Source organism: Aquarana catesbeiana, linkage group LG08 (assembly GCF_042186555.1).
Source record: "Aquarana catesbeiana isolate 2022-GZ linkage group LG08, ASM4218655v1, whole genome shotgun sequence".
In the NCBI taxonomy this organism is placed as follows: Eukaryota; Metazoa; Chordata; class Amphibia; order Anura; family Ranidae; genus Aquarana; species Aquarana catesbeiana.
The window spans coordinates 187,629,473-187,656,651 of NC_133331.1; the positions used below are offsets into that span (position 1 = coordinate 187,629,473).

The 27,179-nt window shown below is 43.6% G+C and overlaps 1 protein-coding gene across 3 annotated transcripts in view; it reads right to left on the reverse strand.

Moving 5' to 3' along the window:
• GRID1 (glutamate ionotropic receptor delta type subunit 1) overlaps positions 1-27,179 on the reverse strand; it is a 1,972,711-nt gene that overhangs the window by 579,620 nt on the left and 1,365,912 nt on the right. For all 3 annotated transcript variants that reach the window (XM_073596722.1, XM_073596723.1, XM_073596724.1), the window contains exon 8: positions 23,436-23,555. In XM_073596722.1, the coding sequence (XP_073452823.1) occupies positions 23,436-23,555 (120 nt within the window). The remainder of the gene's footprint in view (positions 1-23,435; positions 23,556-27,179) is intronic.

Consider the following 27,179-nt stretch of genomic DNA (forward strand, 5'->3'; position numbering starts at 1 on the left):
ATTTCTGATATTCAGAGGCCCTCGAGCCCCATATCCTCTGACACCCTCTATGCATACCACCCTGCGGGCTTAGCGGGCAGGACTAGAAATAGAAAAGTACAAATCAACCGAGATCTCTCCTAACACCCCGCTCTGGCTGAACCCTAATTTGCCACACATTTACAAACTTCCCGACCCCTTCGCATGGACCAAATATGGTATAAAAATTCTTTCCCACATAGTGTCACAAATGTAATTATCTCCCCTTTCACACCTTTCCTCTATATATAACATGCCTCATCATTACCAATTTCGTTATCTCCAACTGTCACATGCTTTTGCTGCGCAGTTTCCACATGCTTCCTGCATCATGGTTCAGTCGGGGCTGGAGAAGACACTCAGAACTAGGTGTGCAGAGAAACCTAGCTCACAGCTATATGCGCATTTGGTCTGTGTGTCTCTCCCACCTCTAGATAAACTCTGGTCTCGCTGGCAGCTTGACATACCCTCACTGGACAATGATGATTGGGATGATGTCTGGGATTTTCCTTTCAGCTCTTTAGTGTCTATGCGGGATCGGCTAATCCAATTTAAGAAAGTGCATAGAGCGTATTTTACTCCACATAAACTTCATAAAATGAACCCTACATGTCCATCGGAGTGTTGGAGATGTGGAATCTTCCCAGGAGATTTCTCCCATATTTTCTGGCATTGCCCTGCAATTCAGCAATATTGGAGTAAGGTGATTGACACGGTCAATAGAGTAGCATCAATCACATTACCACATGCCATGGAAGTCTGTCTTTTGGGGCTAATCGAAACACTTGTACCAACAAAAGCAAAACGCACATTGGTCGGGTTATTACTATTCTATGCCCGGAAAAACATTGCCATACAATGGAAGAAGCCCACCCCCCCTTCTTTGACACAATGGAAAAGTCTGGTTAATGATAACCTTCCTTTATATAAAGACACATACTTCAATAGAGGGTGCCCGATGAAATATGATAGAGTCTGGCGGACATGGTTAGATGAAGCGGAAACAGCTTGTTGAGTCTCTAAAGTGACATGATGGGGGTTGTGAATAATAAAGTATTGAGGGGTTCGATCCTGTTTGTCACGATTGGGAGGGGGGACTTGACGTATCAAGGAACCTCTAAAAAGATACAAGAAGCAAGCCATGGGTTTAGCTCAACATATGATAAATACAAATTATAGTATCTCGCCATGTAACAGATATGATACCTTGTATAGGCACCATAGTTTATGAGTTGTGTATGTATTGTTTGTCTCGAAAAATTCAATAAAAATATTTGTAAAAAAAAAAAAACAAGACACTGGCCATATAGGCTACCTCCACTGCACACAGCACTGAGTCTGTTTTAAGACCTCTCGGCCGCCCTCCATCTTCAACCAGTGCCTGAGAATTACCCCCCTTTATTTTTAATTCTATATTACTTACATTATACATATGTTCATTGAATAACCTACGAGAACAAAGGGCCTGGGCCTTAGCTGGTCAGGAGACTAATGCATCCACCCAACTATCCACATGCCAATACTTACCACTGATTACATCTAGTACTCAAACTCGTAATAACCTTGCCCTCATCTAACATTCCCTTAGCTGGATGCAAAGGTCCTCCCAGCGTGGGCCAGGGCTGCTCTTGTGCTCCTATTATGTGCCTTGACAGAGCGCTATCATGGAGTAGGGTGTTTTACAATGCTCCTAAAGGGGAGGGAGAGGAGGGTAAAGGATGGCACTCATACTATGTAAACACGCTCAACAGGGACAACTGACAAATACTCAGAACAAACGATTAGGTCACCCCGCTTTGCTATCCCCATCAGGGGCTTACCCAAGATGACCTTTCCTGTTTTGGTGCCGTTGATGACTCCCTCTCGCCCCCCTACCCCCACTACTCAGCCTCAATATCTCCAAGATCTTGCAAAATGAGCCTGTATTTGCCAACCCCAGTAATACAGCTATCCATGCCCTGTCTGATGAACATAGCCCTTAGACACTGGGCACCATTACAGCCCTTGCGCTCTGGTCCATATCTCTATTGTGGGACCCCACTGAACGAGAGTTAGCTGGGGCTATACTGCAGTGTTACTAAACTGCATTTTAGGGGCCACCACCCTGCATGGTGACTGATACCTAGAAACATACTTATCCATATACCCATAAACACGAACCTAACGCACCGCAACAGTCCCCTTGAAACACCAAGATCTATTCATGGGCATGTTCCCAAAGGTTTATGTCCAGCCCATGAGGCTGAGCAGAGTTGTAGAGTTGTTTCTAGGTTTGATTTTCTATATTTTACTTGTTTATTTGTCTGTTACCATACTGATTCTCTCGTTTTAACCCGATGTAACACTGGTTAGGAAACTACCTTAAAAATTGACTGACTGATGTTTTTGTATCCCAGCAATTGTCTAACTCTCAGGGTCACCCAGAAACGTGACACCCTCCTCTTATATCCCATGCCTTATCTGTTTATCCCTCTTGTTCTCTTCCGTGCAGTGACACTTGATTCCCTTTCACTCCACTGTCCCCACTCAGCAGTCCTTCTGGGTAGAGGCTGACACTCCAGATATTCCCCAGTAGGTGGAATAGAATATCTATGTCCACCTCTGGTATTTTCCTATACATATAATTTGGGTACCCCAATACTATATTGCTTTCACGTCCTCTTTTAAAAAAAAACAAAAAAACAAACAAAAAAAAACCTCCCCAGTGAATCTTTTACCTCCTCACTCCCCCCCGTACACTCCCTTCCCTCTCCCCCTCTTTTCCCTCCCCCTCCTCTCCCCTCCTGTCTACCTCTGAAACAACACCTAGTTTCTACCTGGGGCCGCTCTCCCACTTGACCACCCATCTGATACGGCTATAACACCCCCCAAATGCCGTTTAGGTGACCATACTAAAGTTAAGAATACCCAGATACCACTGCAGTGTTATTTAACATAATGCACTATGCAGACAGAACCGACAATCAAAAAACAACTAACCTTGTGTTTCACTCAATGTAAAAGGCCTGAACCTCCCAGAAAAAGGTCACAGGTACTATTGGCACTGAATAAGCACAAGGCCCATTTCCTCCTCCTCCAGAAAATACATTTCCGATCGGACGCAGTACCTAAGCTAACTAACCATGTATACCGAACGGCAATCCAAAGGGGTATCCATTCTCATATCCGAACACGGTGACTTCCAGCTGTCAGACTCCCTGGTGGACCCAAAAGGCAGATACATCTTTATCAAATAATCTTTGCATCCAAGCCTATCACATTAGCTAATATGTACTGCCCTAACACACACAAAGTCTCCTTCTTTAGGAAGATGTGTGATATACTGTCTTCATTTCAGGAGGGTAAGGTTTTGCTGGGTGGAGACTTTAATGTCCCACTAAATCCAACCTTGGATACTTTCTCAGGCACAACTACGCTTTCATACAGGACACTTCGCCAGATCAAATTGCAACTACAGAACCTATCACTACATGACACCTGGCGTACCATGTTCCCAAACGACAAAGATTATACCTTTTACTCACCACCACACCAAAAATACTCTAGATTATTTTTTCCTCACTAAAACAGACCTATCACTCCTCACACAAGCCTCAATAGAACTGATGTTCCTGTCCGATCACCACCCTATTACGTTAACCCTGACACTTTCTGAATCGACACATATGACCAAATCTTGGTGACTGAACTCTTCCTTACTAAAAGTTCTAGCCACATTAGAGCAGATACGCTCCCGAATCCAATTATACTTCATGGAGAACTCCACCCAAGACATTACACCCATCACGGTATGGGAAGCCCACAAGTGCATCATAAGGGGGGAACCTATATCCCTAGCTACGAAAGCAAAAAAGACTCAACAGGAACGGATCAAATCATTGATCGATAAAATTAAAAGGTTAGAAATCTCCAATAAACAATCATTCTCACAAGCTGCACTGCAGGACTTAACGCACACGCGTGCCACACTGCTAGGTGAATTAGGGAAACATGCTAGAAGACGCTATATACTCAGACAAAAAGTGTTCTACGAAGACTGCAACAAAAGTGGAAGACTATTGGCATGCACGATACAGGCGGCCAAATCCGCATCCATGATCCACCACATACGGGACAAACAAGGCACACTTTTCTCCAAAAATGAGGATATAGCCAAGCAATTCAAAATATTTTAGTCCATACTTTATAACCTATTACATGACCAGCCAGAATCCAATCCTCCAGAATCCCGTACCGCTCAGCTGCAGAGTTTTCTAGCCCAATATTGCCCCAAGCCAATTACCACCCAACGGGCCAAAGATTTGGAAAGCCCTCTCTCTGCGGAGGAACTAAACACAGCTATAACACAAATGAAAGTAGGGAAAAGTCCCAGACCTGATGGATTCCCACTTCAATATTATAAATGCTTCATAGATGTCTTATCACTTATGATGATAATGACATTCAACACCCTTGCTCACCCTCAAACCTCCTCAGGTAGATTGTTAGAAGCCAATATAGCTGTCATTCCGAAGGATGGTAAGGACTAGGGATGAGCCAAACACCCCCCAGTTCGGTTCGCACCAGAACCTGCAAACGGACTGAAAATTCGCACAAACGTTAGAACCCCATTGACGTCTAAGGGACTCGAATGTTCAAAATCAAAAGTGCTCATTTTAAAAGCTAATTTGCATGGTATTGTCCAAAAAAGGGTTTGGGGACCCGGGTCCTGCCCCAGGGGACATGTATCAAAAAAAAAAGTTTTAAAAACGACCGCTTTTTCAGGAGCAGTGATTTTAATAATGCTTAAAGTAAAAAAAAAAAAAAAAAAGTGAAATATTCCTTTAAATATCGTACCTGGGGAGTGTCTATAGTATGCCTGTAAAGTGGCGCGTGTTTCCCGTGCTTAGAACAGTCCCTGCACAAAATGACATTTTTAAAGGAATAAAAGTCATTTAAAACTGCTTGCGGCTTTAATGTAATGTCGGGTCCTGGCAATATGGATGAAAATCAGTGAGACAAAGGGCATGGGTACCCCCCAGTCCATTACCAGGCCCTTTGGGTCTTGTATGGATATTAAGGGGAACCCCGCACCCAAATTAAAAAAAGAAAGGTGTGGGGCACCCAGGCCCTATATACTCTGGTATACGCAGTATACAGGTGGTGCAAACAAGACAGGGACTGTAGGTTTGTTGTTAAGTAGAATCTGTTTGTAATTTTGAACTGGTACATTTTTAACATGTTTAGCTCCAGCCAAAAAATCTATTTTAAGCTTTTTTGGAAAACATAGGGAAGGGTTATCACCCCTGTGACATTTGTTTTGCTGTCTGTGCTCCTCTTCAGAAGATTTCACCTCACTTTTTGTCCCAATGACAAATGTTTTTTGAAAATTTGGGTTTTTTAGTGAAACAAGGATTGGTGATAAAGCATCAGTGTAAAGGAGAAAAGTTTTTCCCATATTAACTCTTACAGGAGAGAATTTCCGTTCCTAGGGGTAGATTTCATCTCACTTCCGGTTGTCTCCTTCCGTTTGCAAGTAGGAGTCGTTTGTAAGTTGGATGTTTGAAAGTAGGGGCCTGCCCTATATACTTAGCAGAAATTTGGGCTTTAGGTCTTGTTGTGGTCACAACACTGTAAGCCCTCACAGGGCCCTGCTGTGAAATATTAGATCAAAAATTGTAATTACATGCCCCTGTTGAACAGGGGCAGAAAAATTGGGCCTTTGGTGGTGGTGCTGGTGCCACAACATTATAAGTCCTCACAATTACACTTGGTGGGCGCAGAAACGGGCCCTGCTGTGAAATATTACATCAAGAATTCTAATTACATGTCCCTGTTGAACAGAATCTAGAAAGGTAAAAACAAAAATTGCGCTTACACTAATTAATACAAGCTGCGACTAAAAAAGTAGTAAACCATAAATATTAGATATATCAATAAGTCGCGCTACAAAATGACAACTGGCAAATGCCTAAAAAAGCCTCATAAAAATACGGGGATAAATGATAATAACTGAATAAATGAATATTATAAATGAATATTATAAGAGTGCTGAGCAATACAAATAGACACTTTGAGGTTAAACCAAACTACATGCTATTAGTTAGGTGGGACACAGAAAGCAATGACTATGTCCATGTGAAAAAACGCAATATTAAAAACCAAATCAATAACAAGTGAATATCTCCAATAACTTAGAAGAAAAATATTGTGACAAATCTATAAAAAAAAGGTATAGCGTGATACGTAAGGAAAAAAAAATAATAATAATAATAACAATATTCCCAAAAAAAAAAAGTCTGTGGCTCAGCAATAATGTTAAAAGTCCATCCGTGTTAAATTAAATTACACAAAAATGGCTTGTCTCCAAGTGCTCTGTGAATAATAAAACAGAATCTTGCTGTGGTGAAAAGTAGAGTGCGTAGAAAGACCTCCACCTCTTGAAAAAAATGTCTGCCTCTTACCAGATGGAGATGGTCTCTTAATTACAGGAGACCCAGGGGGCGGATGGCTGCAACCCCAGCCAGGGATCTTTAAGGCAGGCACTCAGCGTCCAAGGACTCTCTCCCACCAGCCTCCGCAAATAAGGAAATATCACCATGCAAAAAACAAAGTGCTCCACATAGTATAAAACCAGCGTTTTATTAAATATATAAAATTAAAGTTGCACTTACAGGAACATGGTAATAGCAAGCATATCGAAAAAAGCCGGCCGGCTCCAAAGTAACCCGTGTCTTCCGGGTATGTGTATCGCGGTGTCGTCGGGACGTAGCTCCTCCTCCCTACGCCGTTTCGTCACAACAGGACGTGGTCACGGGATGTGAGCAGCGTCCCGACTCACCGCTTATGTAGACACATCAACAACACCTCATTGTCACGACAAAACGTGAGCGTCATCTTATCTAAGGGAAACAATGTGGGCAAGGACAAAACGTTACCTAAGTAATAAATGTTTGAGGCACAAAAAAGATATATGGAACATCTTTAAAAAAATGTCAAACTCAAACATATGTGGCCAAAAAATTGCAGAATTACTACTGCAACAGATTGGAAGGTTAAACCAAAAAAAGGGATTTGTGAAAGAAAATATAAGAAGTGCATGCAGTTCCCTCATAATTACAGGGCTGTATGTATAGATAAATGATGTCTGTTGTGTGCACATGTCTCTGTGAAAGAAACGAGTGCACTGAAATCCAAAATTTCAACATCAAATGTGAAAAAATATGTTTATAAAATTAAAGTAAATATTAAATCCAAGAATACACTCAAAATAAAAAATAAAACAGAAAAAAAAAAAAAAAAGGTTTCGACCTACTTCCATTTTTTTTTTTTTTTTCTGTTTCATTTTTTATTTTGAGTGTATTCTTGGATTTAATATTTACTTTAATTTTATAAACATATTTTTTCACATTTGATGTTGAAATTTTGGATTTCAGTGCACTCGTTTCTTTCACAGAGACATGTGCACACAACAGACATCATTTATCTATACATACAGCCCTGTAATTATGAGGGAACTGCATGCACTTCTTATATTTTCTTTCACAAATCCCTTTTTTTGGTTTAACCTTCCAATCTGTTGCAGTAGTAATTCTGCAATTTTTTGGCCACATATGTTTGAGTTTGACATTTTTTTAAAGATGTTCCATATATCTTTTTTGTGCCTCAAACATTTATTACTTAGGTAACGTTTTGTCCTTGCCCACATTGTTTCCCTTAGATAAGATGGCGCTCACGTCTTGTCGTGACAATGAGGTGTTGTTGATGTGTCTACATAAGCGGTGAGTCGGGACGCTGCTCACATCCCGTGACCACGTTCTGTTGTGACGAAACGGCGTAGGGAGGAGGAGCTACGTCCCAACGACACCGCGATACACATACCCGGAAGACACGGGTTACTTTGGAGCCGGCCGGCTTTTTTCGATATGCTTGCTATTACCATGTTCCTGTAAGTGCAACTTTAATTTTATATATTTAATAAAACGCTGGTTTTATACTATGTGGAGCACTTTGTTTTTTGCATGGTGATATTTCCTTATTTGCAGAGGCTGGTGGGAGAGAGTCCTTGGACGCTGAGTGCCTGCCTTAAAGATCCCTGGCTGGGGTTGCAGCCATCCGCCCCCTGGGTCTCCTGTAATTAAGAGACCATCTCCATCTGGTAAGAGGCAGACATTTTTTTCAAGAGGTGGAGGTCTTTCTACGCACTCTACTTTTCACCACAGCAAGATTCTGTTTTATTATTCACAGAGCACTTGGAGACAAGCCATTTTTGTGTAATTTAATTTAACACGGATGGACTTTTAACATTATTGCTGAGCCACGGACTTTTTTTTTTTGGGAATATTGTTATTATTATTATTTTTTTTTTTCCTTACGTATCACGCTATACCTTTTTTTTATAGATTTGTCACAATATTTTTCTTCTAAGTTATTGGAGATATTCACTTGTTATTGATTTGGTTTTTAATATTGCGTTTTTTCACATGGACATAGTCATTGCTTTCTGTGTCCCACCTAACTAATAGCATGTAGTTTGGTTTAACCTCAAAGTGTCTATTTGTATTGCTCAGCACTCTTATAATATTCATTTATAATATTCATTTATTCAGTTATTATCATTTATCCCCGTATTTTTATGAGGCTTTTTTAGGCATTTGCCAGTTGCCCTGTTGAACAGGGGCTGAAAAATTGGGCCTTAGGCACTGGTGCTGGTGCCAGAACACTGCAACCCCTCACAGATGCTCTAGTTGGAGCACAGGAACTAGCCCTGCTGCAAAGAATTGCATCAAAAATTGTAATTACATGTCCCTGTTAGACAGGGGCTGAAAAATTGGGCCTTAGGCACTGGTGCTGGTGCCACAACACTGCAATCCCTCACAGATACGCTAGTTGGAGCACAGGAACTAGCCCTGCTGCAAAGAATTGCATCAAAAATTGTAATTATACGCCCTGTTAAACAGGGGCTGAAAAATTGGGCCTTAGGCACTGGTGCTGGTGCCACAACACTGCAACCCCTCACAGATACTCTAGTTGGAGCACAGGAACTAGCCCTGCTGCAAAGAATTGCATCAAAAATTGCAATTACACGCCCCTGTTAAACAGGGGCTGAAAAATTGGGCCTTAGGCACTGGTGGCGGTGCCCAGAACCAAAAATGTTCTTACAAGCTATCAGCATGATCATTGAGGAGGAAGAGGACAATTACTCAGTATAACAGGATAGTCACTCAGCATAGGCAGTCTTTGAAGGGATCTGACATTCCAAAAAAAATTATTCGTTTACATCAGCATCAGGTGCTTGGTAGCTGGTGGTGACCCAAGACTGATTCATTTTTATGAAGGTCAGTCGCTTCGACCGAGTCAGTGGACAGACGCACCCTGTGATTGGTTACAAAGCCTCCAGCAGCACTGAATGTGCGTTCCGAAAGAACGCTGGATGCAGGACAGGCCAGTAGCTCAATTGCATACTGTGCAAGCTCTGGCCAGTGATCCATCCTCAAGACCCAGTGACCCGGAGGATTTTCAGTGGGAAAGGTATCCAAGTCAAACCTTGCCTCCAGGTATTCCTGCACCATGTAAAACAGACGCTGGCGATGGTTGCTGGAACCGATCATACCTTGGGGCTGCGGACTAAAAAATTGTCTGAACGCATCAGTCAGACAGCCACCTTCTCCACCGCTCCTTCTTTGACTGACCGAAGCCTCTGCAACACGTTGTCCAGAAACAGGAGTTGTAACCTCCCAGTCTCTGGGAACGCGTTGCACAGACCTTTCTGCAAGGCCTCCCAAAGATGTTTCATCCTCTGCTCCCTCTGCGACGGCAAGATAAGGTCCACAATCCTACCCTTGTAACGTGGATCAAGGAGGGTTGCCAGCCAGTATTGTTCCTTCTCCTTGATACCACGAATATGAGGATCCTTCCACAGGCTTTGCAGGATCAGGGAGGCCATGCAGCGTAGGCTTGCTGAGACATTCGGTCCGGAGACCTCTGGGTCACTAAGGATGACATGATCCGCAGCCACCTCCTCCCAGCCATGTACAAGTCCATGTTTTTCTTGGGACTGTAAAAAATCCCTTAAAGACTGCTGCTGATGCCGAGTGCCAGGCTCCACCTCCTTACTGACACAATCCTCCTCCTCCTCCTTCTCCCTCCTCTTCCTGTGTGACCGGCGGGCATGCAGGAACACTGTCTGGATAAAAGAGGCCTTGAGAGCTAAGGAAATCCTCTTCTTCCTGCCTCTGTTCTGTCTCAAGTGCCCTGTCCATTATTCCACGCAGCGTGTGCTCCAACAGGTGGACAAGGGGGACGGTGTCACTGATGCATGCGCTGTCACTGCTCACCATCCTCGTGGCCTCCTCAAATGGTGACAGGACAGTGCATGCTTCCCTGATCATGGCCCACTGGCGTGGGGAAAAAAACAAGCTCCCCTGACCCTGTCCTGGTGCCATAGTCGCACAGGTACTCTGCTGTGTGTGCAGCTGCTGCAGCATGGCCAACTTGAATTCCACCTGTTGGGCATGTCACAGATTAGGCGGTTCTCGGGCAGGTTAAATTCCTTTTGGAGGTCTGCCAGCCGAGCACTGGCATTATATGACCAGTGGAAATGCACACAGACTTTTCTGGCCTGCCTCAGGACATCCTGTAAGCCCGGGTACCTGCCCAAGAACCGCTGCACCACCAAGTTAAGGACGTGAGCCAAACAGGGCACATGGGTCATTTGTCCCTGTCAGAGGGCGGAGAGGAGATTGGTGCCATTGTCACAAACCACCATTCCTGCCTTAAGTTGGCGTGGCATCAACCACCTCTGAACCTGCCCCTGCAGAGCTAACAGAATCTCTGCCCCAGTGTGGCTCCTGTCCCCCAAGCACACCAGCTCAAGCACCGCATGGCATCTTTTGGCATGCGTACTTGCGTAGCCCCTTGAATGCCTACGGAGCACCGCTAGTTCCGAGGACAAAGTACAGGAAGAGGCCATGGAGGAAGAAGAAGAGGAGGGGGTGGAGGAGAGAGGTGCGTCAGAATCACTAGTAGTGGCATTTTGGAGGCGTGGTGGCGGAACAACCTCCAACACTACTGCCCCTTGTCCTGCATCCTTCCCAGCTGCCAGAAAAGTCACCCAATGCGCCGTGAAACTTAGGTAATGTCCTTGTCCATGCCTGCTGGACCATGATTCAGCGGTAATATGCACCTTGCCACTGACTGCCCTGTCCAGCGAGGCCAAGACTTTGCCTTCCACATGCCGGTAGAGAGCCAGAATCGCCTTCCGTGAGAAAAAGTGGCGTTTGGGAACCTGCCACTGAGGAACCGCACATTTCAGAAACTCATGGAAGGGGCAGAGTCTACCAACTGAAAAGGTAGCAGTTGAAGTGCTAGCAATTTTGCCAAGCTAGCATTCAACCGCTGGGCATGTGGATGGCTAGGAGTGAACTTCTTTTTGCGGTGCAGCAGCTGGGGCAGGGAAATTTGCCTGGTACAATCTGACGTTTGTGTACCGATAGCAGATTGCCCGAAAGTATTGGCTGTGACACACCTAATTCTACACCTTCATTCCTCTCAGTGCAGGTCTCAGAGAGGACTGAAGGTATAGTGGGGTTGGAGATCCCAGCTGATGAGGAGTAAGGAGAGGTCCTCTTTGTTTTTTGGTGTGGGTCTTTTAGGTACGCTTGCCAAAGAACTGCATGGCAGGTCAACATATGTCTGGTCAAGCATGTGGTGCCCAAGCGGGAGATGTTTTGGCCATGCGAGATACGCTTAAATCATATGTTGCAAATAGCAGCGGTGCCATCTGATGCACTCGTCTCAAGAAAGGCCCACACCAAAGAACTTTTGGAATAACGCGCAGAGACATCAGCGCCCTGCACATGCGGAGCTCTGAGGTGTGATGCAGTCAGTGTGCTGCCCTTAGGCTGGCCCCTGGAGGGCATCCTGCCTCATTGGTGATGTGCCTCCTCCTCTCTCCTATCAGGCACCCACGTTGAGTCAGTGACCTCATCATCCCCTCCCTCCTCATCACTGGAGCAAACCTGGCAGTATGCTGCAGCAGGGGGAACATGACTGCCAGATTGCTGTCCTTCTTGGGCACCCCCTCTGTCCGTGCTCACGTTACAGCCTTTATCTAGCTCAGTATCATCATCAGAGCCTTCTAAATGCTGGGCATCCTCCTGGAGCATGTACCCAACACTGTGGTCAAACAGTCCGAGGGACTCCTCAGGAGGACATGGTGGGGCTAGGGAAGGAGTCACTGATGCCATTGAACCGAGGGAAGAGGCCGCGTTGACAGCTGCTTTGCCAGACAAAGTACCCTGAGCATGGGTGAGAGAGGATGAGGAGGATGATGACGGCTTGGTCATCCATTCGACCAAGTCTTCCACATGTTGCGGCTCAACACAGCCAGCTGCCGAAAAAAAGGCCAAGCGTGTCCCACGGCCACGTGCTGATGAGGATGCACCATGTCCATGACCAGCACTGTTGCCTCTAGACACAGAGCCTGCTTGCCCTCTTTTATTGGCTTGTGACTGTCTGCCTCTCCTTGTTGGCCTTCCAGACATACTAATGGCCTGCAGTGAGATGTAGCTGAACTAAGCTGGGAGATATATATATATATATATACACATATATATATATATATAAATATATATACTGATACTGCAGCTAGCTAAATCAACTGCCTGCCTGTAGTATTATTAGTATCAGAACACCACCAATCTTCTACAGGTAGCTTTAGCTGAACACTGTGCAGAGGTCACACTACACTAACTTGTAGCTTTAGCTGAACACTGTGCAGAGCTCGCACTACACTAACTTGTAGCTTTAGCTGAACACTGTGCAGAGGACACACTACACTAACGTTTAAATAATGTAGCTGCCTGCGGTAGTGGTAAGATCAGGAAAACACCACCAACCTTCTACAGGTAGCTTTAGCTGAACACTGTGCAGAGGTCGCACTACACTAACATGTAAATAATGCAGCTGCCTGCGGTAGTGATAGGATCAGGGAAACACCACCAACCTTCTACAGGTAGCTTTAGTTGAACACTGTACAGAGGTTGCAATACACTAACGTGTAAATAATGTACCTGCCTCCGGTAGTGATAGGATCAGGAAAACACCACCAACCTTCTACAGGTAGCTTTAGCTGAACACTGTGCAGAGGTCGCACTACACTAACGTGTAAATAATGTAGCTGCCTGCGGTAGTGATAGGATCAGGAAAACAACACCAACCTTCTACAGGTAGCTTTAGTTGAACACTGTACAGAGGTCGCACTACACTAACTTGTATCTTTAGCTGAACACTGTGCAGAGGTCACACTACACTAACTTGTAGCTTTAGCTAAACACTGTGCAGAGGTCGCACTACACTAACGTGTAAATAATGTAGCTGCCTGCGGTAGTGATAGGTTCAGGAAAACAACACCAACCTTCTACAGGAAGCTTTAGTTGAACACTGTACAGAGGTCGCACTACACTAACTTGTAGCTTTAGCTGAACACTGTGCAGAGGTCACACTACACTAACTTGTAGCTTTAGCTGAACACTGTGCAGAGGTCGCACTACACTAACGTGTAAATAATGTAGCTGCCTGCGGTAGTGATAGGATCAGGAAAACAACACCAACCTTCTACAGGTAGCTTTAGTTGAACACTGTACAGAGGTCGCACTACACTAACTTGTAGCTTTAGCTGAACACTGTGCAGAGGTCACACTACACTAACTTGTAGCTTTAGCTGAACACTGTGCAGAGGTCACACTACACTAACGTGTAAATAATGTGGCTGCCTGCGGTAGTGATAGGATCAGGAAAACAACACCAACCTTCTACAGGTAGCTTTAATTGAACACTGTACAGAGGTCGCACTACACTAACTTGTAGCTTTAGCTGAACACTGTGCAGAGGTCACACTACACTAACTTGTAGCTTTAGCTGAACACTGTGCAGAGGTCGAACTACACTAACGTGTAAATAATGTAGCTGCCTGCGGTAGTGATAGGATCAGGAAAACACCACCAACCTTCTACAGGTAGCTTTAGCTGAACACTGTGCAGAGGTCACACTACACTAACGTGTAAATAATGTAGCTGCCTGCGGTAGTGATAGGATCAGGAAAACACCACCAACCTTCTTCAGGTAGCTTTAGTTGAACACTGTACAGAGGTCGCAATACACTAATGTGTAAATAATGTAGCTGCCTGCGGTAGTGATAGGATCAAGAAAACAACACCAACCTTCTACAGGTAGCTTTAGCTGAACACTATGCAGAGATCGCACTACACTAACTTGTAGCTTTAGCTGAACACTGTGCAGAGTTCGCACTACACTAACGTGTAAATAATGTAGCTGCTTGCGGTAGTGATAGGATCAGGAAAACACCACCAACCTTCTACAGGTAGCTTTAGCTGAACACTGTGCAGAGGTCGCACTACACTAACGTGTAAATAATGTAGTTGCCTGCGGTAGTGATAGGATCAGGAAAACACCACCAACCTTCTTCAGGTAGCTTTAGTGGAACACTGTACAGAGGTCGCAATACACTAATGTGTAAATAATGTAGCTGCCTGCGGTAGTGATAGGATCAGGAAAACACCACCAACCTTCTACAGGTAGCTTTAGCTGAACACTGTGCAGAGGTCGCACTACACTAACGTGTAAATAATGTAGCTGCCTGCGGTAATGATAGGATCATGAAAACAACACCAACCTTCTACAGATAGCTTTAGTTGAACACTGTACAGAGATCGCACTACACTAACTTGTATCTTTAGCTGAACACTGTGCAGAGGTCGCACTACACTAACGTGTAAATAATGTAGCTGCCTGCGGTAGTGATAGGTTCAGGAAAACAACACCAACCTTCTACAGGAAGCTTTAGTTGAACACTGTACAGAGGTCACACTACACTAACTTGTAGCTTTAGCTGAACACTGTGCAGAGGTCGCACTACACTAACGTGTAAATAATGTAGCTGCCTGCGGTAGTGATAGGTTCAGGAAAACAACACCAACCTTCTACAGGAAGCTTTAGTTGAACACTGTACAGAGGTCACACTACACTAACTTGTAGCTTTAGCTGAACACTGTGCAGAGGTCACACTACACTAACTTGTAGCTTTAGCTGAACACCGTGCAGAGGTCGCACTACACTAACGTGTAAATAATGTAGCTGCCTGCGGTAGTGATAGGATCAGGAAAACAACACCAACCTTCTACAGGTAGCTTTAATTGAACACTGTACAGAGGTCGCACTACACTAACTTGTAGCTTTAGCTGAACACTGTGCAGAGGTCACACTACACTAACTTGTAGCTTTAGCTGAACACTGTGCAGAGGTCGAACTACACTAACGTGTAAATAATGTAGCTGCCTGCGGTAGTGATAGGATCAGGAAAACACCACCAACCTTCTACAGGTAGCTTTAGCTGAACACTGTGCAGAGGTCACACTACACTAACGTGTAAATAATGTAGCTGCCTGCGGTAGTGATAGGATCAGGAAAACACCACCAACCTTCTTCAGGTAGCTTTAGTTGAACACTGTACAGAGGTCGCAATACACTAATGTGTAAATAATGTAGCTGCCTGCGGTAGTGATAGGATCAAGAAAACAACACCAACCTTCTACAGATAGCTTTAGTTGAACACTGTACAGAGGTCGCACTACACTAACTTGTATCTTTAGCTGAACACTGTGCAGAGGTCACACTACACTAACTTGTAGCTTTAGCTAAACACTGTGCAGAGGTCGCACTACACTAACGTGTAAATAATGTAGCTGCCTGCGGTAGTGATAGGTTCAGGAAAACAACACCAACCTTCTACAGGAAGCTTTGGTTGAACACTGTACAGAGGTCACACTACACTAACTTGTAGCTTTAGCTGAACACTGTGCAGAGGTCACACTACACTAACTTGTAGCTTTAGCTGAACACTGTGCAGAGGTCGAACTACACTAACGTGTAAATAATGTAGCTGCCTGCGGTAGTGATAGGATCAGGAAAACACCACCAACCTTCTACAGGTAGCTTTAGCTGAACACTGTGCAGAGGTCGCACTACACTAACGTGTAAATAATGTAGCTGCCTGCGGTAGTGATAGGATCAGGAAAACACCACCAACCTTCTACAGGTAGCTTTAGCTGAACACTGTGCAGAGGTCGCACTACACTAACTTGTAGTTTTAGCTGAACACTGTGAGGAGGATGCACTACACTAACTTGCAGCTTATTTAGCTGCCTGCGGTAGTGATAGGATCAGGAAAACACCACCAACCTTCTACGGGTAGCTTTAGCTGAACACTGTGCAGAGGTCGCACTACACTAACGTGTAAATAATGTAGCTGCCTGCGGTAGTGATAGGATCAGGAAAACACCACCAACCTTCTTCAGGTAGCTTTAGTTGAACACTGTACAGAGGTCGCAATACACTAATGTTTAAATAATGTAGCTGCCTGCGGTAGTGATAGGATCGGGAAAACACCACCAACCTTCTACAGGTAGCTTTAGCTGAACACTGTGCAGAGGTCGCACTACACTAACGTGTAAATAATGTAGCTGCCTGCGGTAATGATAGGATCATGAAAACAACACCAACCTTTCTACAGGTAGCTTTAGCTGAACACTGTGCAGAGGTTGCACTACACTAACTTGTAGCTTTAGCTGAACACTGTGCAGAGCTCACACTACACTAACTTGTAGCTTTAGCTGAACACTGTGCAGAGGTCGCACTACACTAACTTGTAGCTTTAGCTGAACACTGTGCAGAGGTCGCACTACACTAACTTGTAGCTTTAGCTGAACACTGTGAAGAGGTCGCACTACACTAACTTGTAGCTTTAGCTGAACACTGTGCAGAGGTCGCACTACATTAAAAAATAATGTAGCTGCCTGTGGTAGTGATAGGATCAGAAAAACACCATCAATCTTCTACAGGTAGCTTTAGGTGCACACTGTGCAGAGGACACACTACACTAACTGTAAATACTGTAGCTAATAGGATCAGAAGAACACCAGCAATTTTCTTCAAATACTGTAACACCACCTGCCTGCCTGTCAATAGGAAGATAATAACAGGAACGGATCTAGCTATATATATATATATATATATATATATATATATATATATATATATATACACACAACACCTGGGATGCATATATATAAACACAATACACTGTAAGTGCAGCTAACTGACTGACTGTCCTGCCTAATCTATCTAACTTAAATCAAATGACACTGTCTCTCTGTCTCTGTCTCTCAACGCCGGAACACACTACACAGGGCCGACGTGCAGGCGGCCTTATATAGTGTGGGGCGTGTACTAAACTCCCTGAGCCATAATTAGCCAAAGCCACCCTGGCTTTGGCCAATTACAGCTCTCTGTACAGACGGCGCAGTGATTGGCCAAGCATGCGGGTCATAGTGCATGCTTGGCCAATCATCAGCCAGCAATGCACTGCGATGCCGCAGTGAATTATGGGCCGTGACGCGCCACTCGAATTTGGCGTGAACCGCCCATATCGTTTGCAATTCGGCGAATGATCGAACAGACGATGTTCGAGTCGAACATAGGTTCGACTCGAACATGAAGCTCATCCCTAGAAAGGACCCAACACAAGTTTCCAACTACAGACCCATCTCATTGCTCAATGTGGACATAAAATTATACGCCAAAATGCTAATCAACACAGGTTATTACTTCACATACCCAGTCTTATTTCCCCTGATCAAGTAGGTTTCATACCAGGTAGGGAGGTCATAGACAATACTACATGCACGTTAAACCTACATCAGTGGCTTACTTCACCTGAGACCCAAGGCTTCCTCCTCTCCCTAGATGCGGAGAAGGCGTTCACCAGAGTGGCTTGGGATTACATGGCAGTGGTACTGAAAGGAATCGGCCTCCACACACGCATGTATGCTCACATAACTGCATTATATTCCCCCCCCTCAGCGAGGGTGAGAGTGAATGGACACCTGTCGAACGCCTTTACCATTAGCAATGGGACGCGACAAGGGTGCCCTCTGTCCCCCTGATTTTCGTTCCCACATTAGAACCCTTCTTGAATAAACTAAGAGCAAACCCAGACATTAGGGGTATCACCATAGCGATACTCAAAGAAAAAAATAAAAAACTAAATGACCAAAACACACCCTCAAGAGTAAACAACACAAGGTTTAATAGCTTTATAAAGCAAGATACAAAAAACATGTGTAGTTATTTGATTACACCCCCCGATATATATGCGGTGAGTGCTACCTATTGTGTACTTAGACGGGACTCCCATTTCCAATTCCCTTTGGTTTATATCACCAAAGCGATCAGAGACTTCAAAGTCGCAGCTTTCGCTGATGATATTCTCCTTATACTACAATCACCCCGAGTATCCCTACCTAACCTACTGAAAGACATAAAGCAGTTCGGAGACCTATCAAATTTCAAAGTCAACTATTCTAAATCACATGCCCTGAACGTTTCACTCCCCCAACAAGAAGTTAATCACTGCCAGGAATCCTTCCCATTCTTATGGAAAAAGGACTCCATTAACTACCTTGGCATTCACATAACCAGGAGAATGTCTGACCTCTATCAACATAGTTTCCGATCAATGCACACCAAGATCCAATCAGATCTGAAGGATTGGGCCAGCCTCAACGTATCCTGGTTTCTACGTTCAGCCCTAGTAAAAATGATCATTCTTCCCTGTCTACTCTACCTAATGCAGACGATCCCAATTCACCTTCCCTCTTCCTTTTTTTCACTATTAAAAAAGGCTTGCATGGTTTTCATTTGGAAGAACAACGCCCCACATATCAAATACACTTGCCTCACACATGCAAAAAATAAAGGTGGGATCGGACTACCTGACATTTACAAATATTACCTGGCCTGCCATCTGACCAGGATCGTGGACTGGAAAGCCCACAAGATAAGGAAAGCTTGGGTTACCCTAGAGAACTCATACACACACACAATCCAACACATATATTCCCCTGGTTGTCACCCTCACTCTGGCCTCAGACCTTAAAGACACTCCCCCTCATTTATCCCTCATTAATATCCTTCAAAAAGGCTATGGGCTCTTTCAAACCCTCTTCATACCCTAGCCCATTAACTTCTCTGCAGGGAAACTCTGACTTCCCCCCCAGGGAATCAAACGTGTTCCTACAACAGGAATGGCCCTATGAGGAAGTACTTGCACACCAATTCTTCCATAAAAAACACATATGTTCCTATGAAGCCTTAGTGTCTTCATCATGTACCAACTCATTCCCCTTTTGGACATACAGACAATTGAGACATTTTCTTACATCACAAAATCCATCTACCACATGGAGCAGACAACTCACAGCATTTGAATCCTTTTACTCACGTATAACGCCACAAAGACATCTAATATCTTACATTTACATCCCGCTCCAGGAGGACTCCGCCCCCCCCAAAAAAAGGATGCATCACGATTATCCTGGGAAAGGGACCTACAACTAACCCTCACTGATGAACCACGTGACAATATATACCAATGCGCACACAAAGGCTCACTGAACGTTGCAATTTAGAAAAATTGCTATAAAATCGCAACTAAATGGTATAGAACCCCTGCCCGACTGCACAAATCCTCCCCTACAATCCCAAATATTTGCTGGAGGTGTAAGAAAGCAGAAGGCTCCATGCTCCACATCTGGTGGGAGTGTACTCCTCTCCAACAATTCTGGAGGGAAGTGCACAATCTAACGACACGAGTCACCACATACATCTTAGATTATAGCTCTGCACAATATCTCTTACACACATGACTATACCAAAGAAGGACTATCACAAATTACTCACCATGCACATGGTTAATGCAGCTAGACTCTGTATTCCTGTTCACTGGTGATCCACAGATATACCATCCATTAGGGAATGGCTAGTCAGGATCTCTAAGATTGAGGAGATGGAGGAATTGATGCATACTTCCCAAGAATGCATAGAAAAATTCACAACTGTCTGGGCATGCTGGACTCATTTCAAGTCTACCGAGAGCTATAGCTGTTATTTTTCATTACCTGCAGTAGCTATGTAAATTATCTAATAGGAGACCCTATGTGTTTGTCTCAGTCGGGGGCTTGGGTCGGAGGGCGGCCCTTACCCCTTGCCCTCATTCCTTCTCCATCCTTTCCTCAATCTCTCTTTCCGCTCACCCCCCTCCCCTCCCCCTCCTTTTTCTTCTCTATCCTTTTCCCTATCTACACACACGAATGAACTTTACACCCCACCACAATCAATTAGGAACTAAATTACAAGATAGGGATTGAGTTTGCTAACATCACTACTACCACTGTCAGACCTGTTGATATTGGTCTCAGTGGATTTACTCCCTTTAGCCGAGTTATTTGGCCCCAAATAAAAGAAAACAGGGAGTATATAACCATACACAAGTTCATAGCTGGGACAGTTTCAGTCCACTTGGCTTGGCATGGAGTTTTAGTTTCAGTCCACTTGGCTTTGCCTCTCCCTGTGGGCATGTCTGCCATAAATTGTTAACCATGTTCCCTATATTTTTTCTATATGTCATTTTATATTATTGTCCTTATCCTTAGCACCCAACTCCTGAGTTAGCAAAGAATGTGAAACATGCAGAGTCCATGAGGCTATATCCATTGAACAGCCAGTAATCATATATTGTTTATCTGTTTCTGTATTGTTATTGATGTATCATCATAATTTATTGTCTTGGCTCTGGATTTAGCCTTTTTATGGGTGGGATTCATGTCGCTACTTTAATGTGATATACTGTACCAATTTTAAGCACATTTTATGCTGTGTGTCCTAATAAAAGAATGATTTTACTTTAATATGCCTGTATCTAATTAATTTAGAGGTCACATCTTTAATCACCTACTGTTTTTTTTTTTTTTTTGTCAAATATGATCATTAGGAGTATCCATAAGATTCCCCCTTAGGTCCCTGTATGCCCACCCGCCCCCCCTTACTTTCAAGGGGCAGAGAATCAGGGCAAAAGCTGGGAAGTATAGTTGGTGTGGATAGAGGAAGGTCATTCCTCCTGTAGCTGGGGCTAGGATTGCATCAGCCCTAGCAACCAACCACAGCGGAGGGGGGGAGGGGATCTACATTGGGAACTGCAGGGGTCATAACTGACTGGCAGTTGATGCTCTGTTCAACAATGTTATGATACACTAATCACTAGGGATGCTGTGGGCTATATACATTCTTGAAGTGAGCAACATAAGGCCCATGAGCTATAGTTTGGAGATCTCTTGTCTAGAATATAATGTTTCTATCCACATTTGTGGCTACAAAAACTCCATATACCTTTGCCAAAGTTATCATGGCATCAATTGAATATTACATAGATAAAGAGTAAATAGACTAGCATTCCAGCTAATCTATTTATAAGAGGTCAGACTGCATCAATTGATAAGTATAAATATGTTCTTCATTGACTATCACTCTGCAGATGTGTTACTAGTGACAATCTCATATATCACTAGTTATTTGCCCATATAGTCTGAAACCTGACAAGTTGGCCTATTGAGATTTACATATGTCTTCAGTTTTATCCTGTCTGCAGAGAATCATAAAATTCAGAAATCATGATTACCCATTTTTTTTAAGTAGATTAGTCCCCACAGTTCAGACAGGATATCCATGCAAATATTCAAATTCAAAAACATTTCTGAATTGCAGATTGTGTTCATTCATTATCACCAATTACTATAACACTTCAAACATCAAATTTGTTTCCTGGTCCATATCCCCTTTTCTGTATAAATATCTCAATGTCTGTACATGATCATGATTCATAACATCTTTTTAATGTTTCTGCTGTAAAACAAGGTGGAAGATAGGAAAAGAGGAAACTGAAAATATATTGAACCTTTATATATTATCAAGGGTAGTTATTGCTTTTATAATTCTGCCAAGGTAAGCATTTATTTTAAACTATGAGTATATCTATCAACCAAACCAATACCCAGTATACACTGACCAAATTTGCCTTTAGTTATTTCACCTTCTCTCAAGGGTAAATATAAAACATTTTATGGTACATACTAAAACGGACATAGTTTACATTTGTGTATTTTTAAGGCTGTATGTTAAAAAATACATTATTTAGTGCTACCATCCCATAAATAGTCAATGCTCTCAAAATCCTTATAATAAAGGTCAATGAATGCCAGGCATTTGTGGAGGCTACCTTAGAAACCCTTACTATACCTTGCTACCTTTACTATAAGCTTATCACTAACTAGATTAGACCCACGAGGAAGGAGCCATAAAGACAGTTTGATAAACTGAAACAAAACATATCATCTCTTTAAAAGTTGCAAACAAGATTTTAATTTAATTAAAAAGTTTTTCATAAATAATGTGCAGCTGCATTTTCCCTGGGATTTTCTTTAAAGGAAACCCATTACAAAAAATGTTCAATGTAAACAAAAAATATTATAAACAAAATGTATTAGCAGAAGTTAAACTCAACAAATACAATATATTGAAATGATCCATAGCTTTAATAAATATAGGCAGCTGAAACTATAGGTATAGTTTTTTTTTGATACATGTCTTCCATGAACCAACCCACATTTTACACTGAAGCTCTTAATAGATCACACCAATCATGCTAAAGGAACAATAGGGAAGCCCAGTAGGTGGTGGAAGGTGGGACAAGCGCAAACTTTTACAGCAAAAATTTCTGTATACAGATCTGTGCATAAAATGTAGGAGTCTAAATCTCTGGATCTAATAATTGTTTTGACATGTGCTTTTAACCAAGGGTAATTCTAGTTATGCATTTTATTATCATATATTTAGTTTATTAAGCCTACAATAGTGAGATGCTAACATTAAAGGCACACTGTAGTCAAAATGTAATAGTAATTCTTGAAATGTGTACAGGGAATGTGACCAATTTTTGATCCAGGCACAGCCATAGACCAGTCCACCTAAATTTTCTTCCCTCAATCTGGTGACTTGTGAAACTCCCCCTAACACACCCATTCATGCTCTTTGCTGTTTCTCTCATATACAATAACAATGTTAAAGAAAACATTTAAGAAATCTAATTGGCACAAGCTTCAGGAACCACCCTCTCATGAAAATGGTGGGAAACATCAGATTATTGACAACAAGATGATTATAAGAAGTGGGGGATCCAAAATCCCTAAGCTGAATCTGGAAGAGACAGAAGCCTTAAATTGTGCTCAGTATGTATTTCATGGCTTAATTTTCACATTTGTCTGCAGTGTACAGTATATTTAAATTAACCCTGACACAGGTTAATATATTTTCATTTTTTTTCAATAATTCCTAAATAAAAAATGTCCAGTTGGCCTTTTGCTCTGCTATTTCTCATAACAATGATTAACCGTTCAAGTTTCCAGAAACACTACTTGAATTTCGTTAAAACCCACTTTTACCTAAAGTAAACAAATAATAGTATTTACCCGCCGCACATCTTTGCCAAACGTCTCACTGTAGCTTGTTCCAAGAATTTCAAATTGTACATGTGGATTGGAGCCATCCTCCCTAAACTCCATAATCCCAGTTAATCCTGTTATGCGACCCTGAAGAAACAAGATTTGCAAAGAGCAAAATTAGAGACAGCATTTTTTGAGTGTTGAAATGTAATTGCCTGCAAAAAAGGTTGATGATCTGTGGCTTGGCATTTTTAGTTACTTTAAAATGTAATTCAATTACAGTGCATATTTAATATCCAAAAGAACGGTGCAGCAAGCATTGACTTTGAAACAATATTTTTTCTGCCTATGTATCATAACAAAGTTTACAAAAGTAAAAGCATTAGAAGCCTATTAGGAAGTAGGGATGAGCCGAACACTCCCCGATTCGGTTCGCACTAGAACATACCGAACAGGCAAAAAATTTGCGAACACTATTAAAGTCTATGGGACACGAACATGAAAAATCAAAAGTGCATATTTTAAAGGCTTATATGCAAGTTATTGTCATAAAAAGTGTTTAGGGACCCGCCGACTGATGCTTCTTCTGGGTGACAGTTCTTATATAGCTGAGGGCAGGGCCACCCGGTGACGTAAACAGGAGTCCACGTGGCGTCAGAGGGGGAGGGGCCACCCCTTTATGTCACCGGGTGGCCCCGCCCTCAGCTATATAACAGCTGTCACCAAGAAGAAGCGTCACTTGGCGGGAGCCTCCCAAGGAGGTGGAACGGTTGCGGCTTTTTTTTTTCTTTTTCGGTCCGTCGGGCAGCGTGGATTTACATCGCAGGACATTTGTTCCTTTTTATTTTTTAAATAAAGGATTTGTCCCAAGCTGTCTCTGAAGGGTCTGGTATGGATTTTGGGGGGCCCTACACCATTTTATTTTTAATTTGGCACAGGGTTGCCCTTAATTTCCATACCAGACCTGAAGGGCCTGGTATGGATTTTGGGGGGACCCCCACGCAATTATTTTTTACATTTTTAGTTTGGGGCTCACCTTAATATTCATATCAGACCCAAAGGGCCTGGTAATGGACTGGGGGGAGAACCCATGCCGCTTTTTTCAATGAGTTTCATCTATATTGCCGAGACCCGACAATTTATTACAGCCGCGATCAGTTTTGAATGACTATTTTTCCTTTAGAAATGTTATTTTGTTGTGGTACAGTTCTAAAAATGCGCCACTTTACAAGCATACTATAGACATGCCTGAGGCATGATATTTAAAGGAATATTTCATTTTTATTGTTTCACTTTAAGCATTGAAAAAATCACTGCTCCCAAAAAAAAGTCCCTTTTTAAAAAAAAAATTTGCATTGATACATGTCCCCTGGGGCAAGACCCAGGTCCCCAAATACTTTTTATGACAATAACTTGCATATAAGCCTTTAAAATGAGCACTTTTGATTTTTCATGTTAGTGTCCCATAGACTTTAACGGTGTTCCGGCGGCTTCCAAATTTGCCCTAAACAGCACATATTGTTCGGTGTTCGCAGAACATCCGAACAACCAAAGTTCGGCCCAGACTTATGCTCGGGCTGAACCGTTCACCCATCCCTAGTGGAGAGCTTTTAATATAGCAGGCCTTACATTTTATTGGTAGGTCCACTTTAAAGGGTAACACCAGTGAAATATGCCTGGGCTATGTGCATATATATATATATATACATATATGCATATATGCTATGTGCATATGTGTTGTCACCCTATAAACACAAAAAGCCAAATCAAGGCCCTTTACACTATCACCAGCTGTCATTTTTATAAAACCTAGCACTTAAAATAAAAAAAGACTTCACAAGTGATATCAGCATATTAAAGCTTATATTAGATTTTAGTGGTTGGGTTTACATTTATCAAACCTAGACCAAAAAGTGTTTATGTGTTATGTGGGTGTGCAAATAATTCCAGTTTTAGGGAAACACTGGCCAGGTTTGGCTTCACCCCCCCGGTATTTCTGCTGCATCCTTCTTGCTATATCCTGTTTTCTTGGGGCTTGGTGGGTCTGCTTGCATTTGTGAGGATGGGACAGGAAGCCTTTGTGTGATGTCTACAGTAATTGGTGGCTGACATCACATGCATACCCACATTGTGTGTGGTGAGCAAAGATGTCACACATGGACCACCTTAGAGTGGCGCTGGGCAGGGCTCTAGCACACATTAGGGAGGCTCATCTCTCTCCAGTAATACTGCAATTATGCTATAAATGCACTCTTTGAAGTCAGTGTTTTCATTATTTAGAATAATAGACAGGCAACATAGGGAATATGAGTATGGTGGTCAGGGCCACCATCAAGGGGGAGAGCTGATATAGACGTAGGGGGCCCAGTTATCCCGAGGGGCCTGGACACCTGGCAGGGCCAGGAGAAGGCAGGGAAGCCACGTGGTGCACTACAGAAGACAAGTCTGCAGCTTCTGCTGCTCTGTGTCATTGGGCTCACACATCAAGCTCATTACTGCCACCTCTGGCTACTTCCTGCATGTGCACCCCTCGTGTGTGCTGCTTGTACTGTATTATGTATTGTGATCAGCTGCAGCTCCTCAGGGACATGTCAGCTTTGTGCAAATAAAAGCTGGGACTAGGAAGACCTCCTTTACAAGTAGGGGGAAGGAAAGGGAGCGGGCAGAGATGTGTGTGTGTGCTTACAGATGTGTGTATGTGGGGGCTGACATATATACAGGTGTGAGGGGGGCTGAGTGGGTACAGGTGTGAGGGGGCTGAGTGTGTACAGGTGTGAGGGGGCTGAGTGTGTACAGGTGTGAGATGGGCTGAGTGTGTAAAGGTGTGAGGGGGGCTGTGTGTGTACAGGTGTGGGGGGCTGAGTGAGTACAGATGTGAGGGGGGCTGAGTACATACAGGTATGGGCGGGCTGTGTGTGTACAGGCATGAGGGGGCTGAATGCATACAGGTGTGGGGGGGCTGAGTGTGTACTGGTGTGAGGGGGCTGAGTGTGTACAGGTGTGAGGGGGCTGAGTGCATACAGGTGTGGGTGGGCTGAGTGAGTACAGGTGTGAGAGGGGCTGAGTACATACAGGTGTGGGGGGCTGTGTGTGTACAGGTGTGAGAGGGCGGAATGCATACAGGTGTGAGGGGGGCTGAGTGTGTACTGGTGTGAGGAGGGCTGTGTGTGTAAAGGTTTGGGGGGCTGAGTGCATACAGGTGTGAGGGGGCTGAGTGCGTACAGGTGTGAGAGGGGCTGAGTACGTACAAGTGTCAGGGGGACTGTGTGTGTACAGTTGGGAGGGGCCTGAGTGCGTACAGGTGTAAGAGGGGGCTGAGTGCTACAGGTGTGAGAGGGGGCTGAGTGTGTACAGGTGTGAGGGGGCTGAGTGCATACAGGTGTGAGGGGGCTGAGTGCGTACAGGTGTGAGGGGGGCTGAGTGCATACAGGTGTGAGGGGGGCTGAGTGTGTACAATTGTGAGGGGGGACTGAGTGTGTACAGGTGTTAGGGAGAAACTTAGTGCGTACAAGTGTAAGGAGGGGCTGAGTGTGAACAGGTATGAGGGGGGCTGAGTGTATACAGGTAGGGTGGCCAGTGGGCGGATTCAGTGGGACGACCCATGGACAGGCCCTGAGGAATGTTGATGGTCAGGCCAGGGGGGCCCAGGCCTAAAGCTCTGTAAGGGGCCAAAAAATTTCTGGTGGCTGTCCAGATGGTGGTGCAGTATTTTACTATGTGTGAGTCTTGTAGCAATTTTGATTGTCTAATAAAAAAGTACCATATTTATTA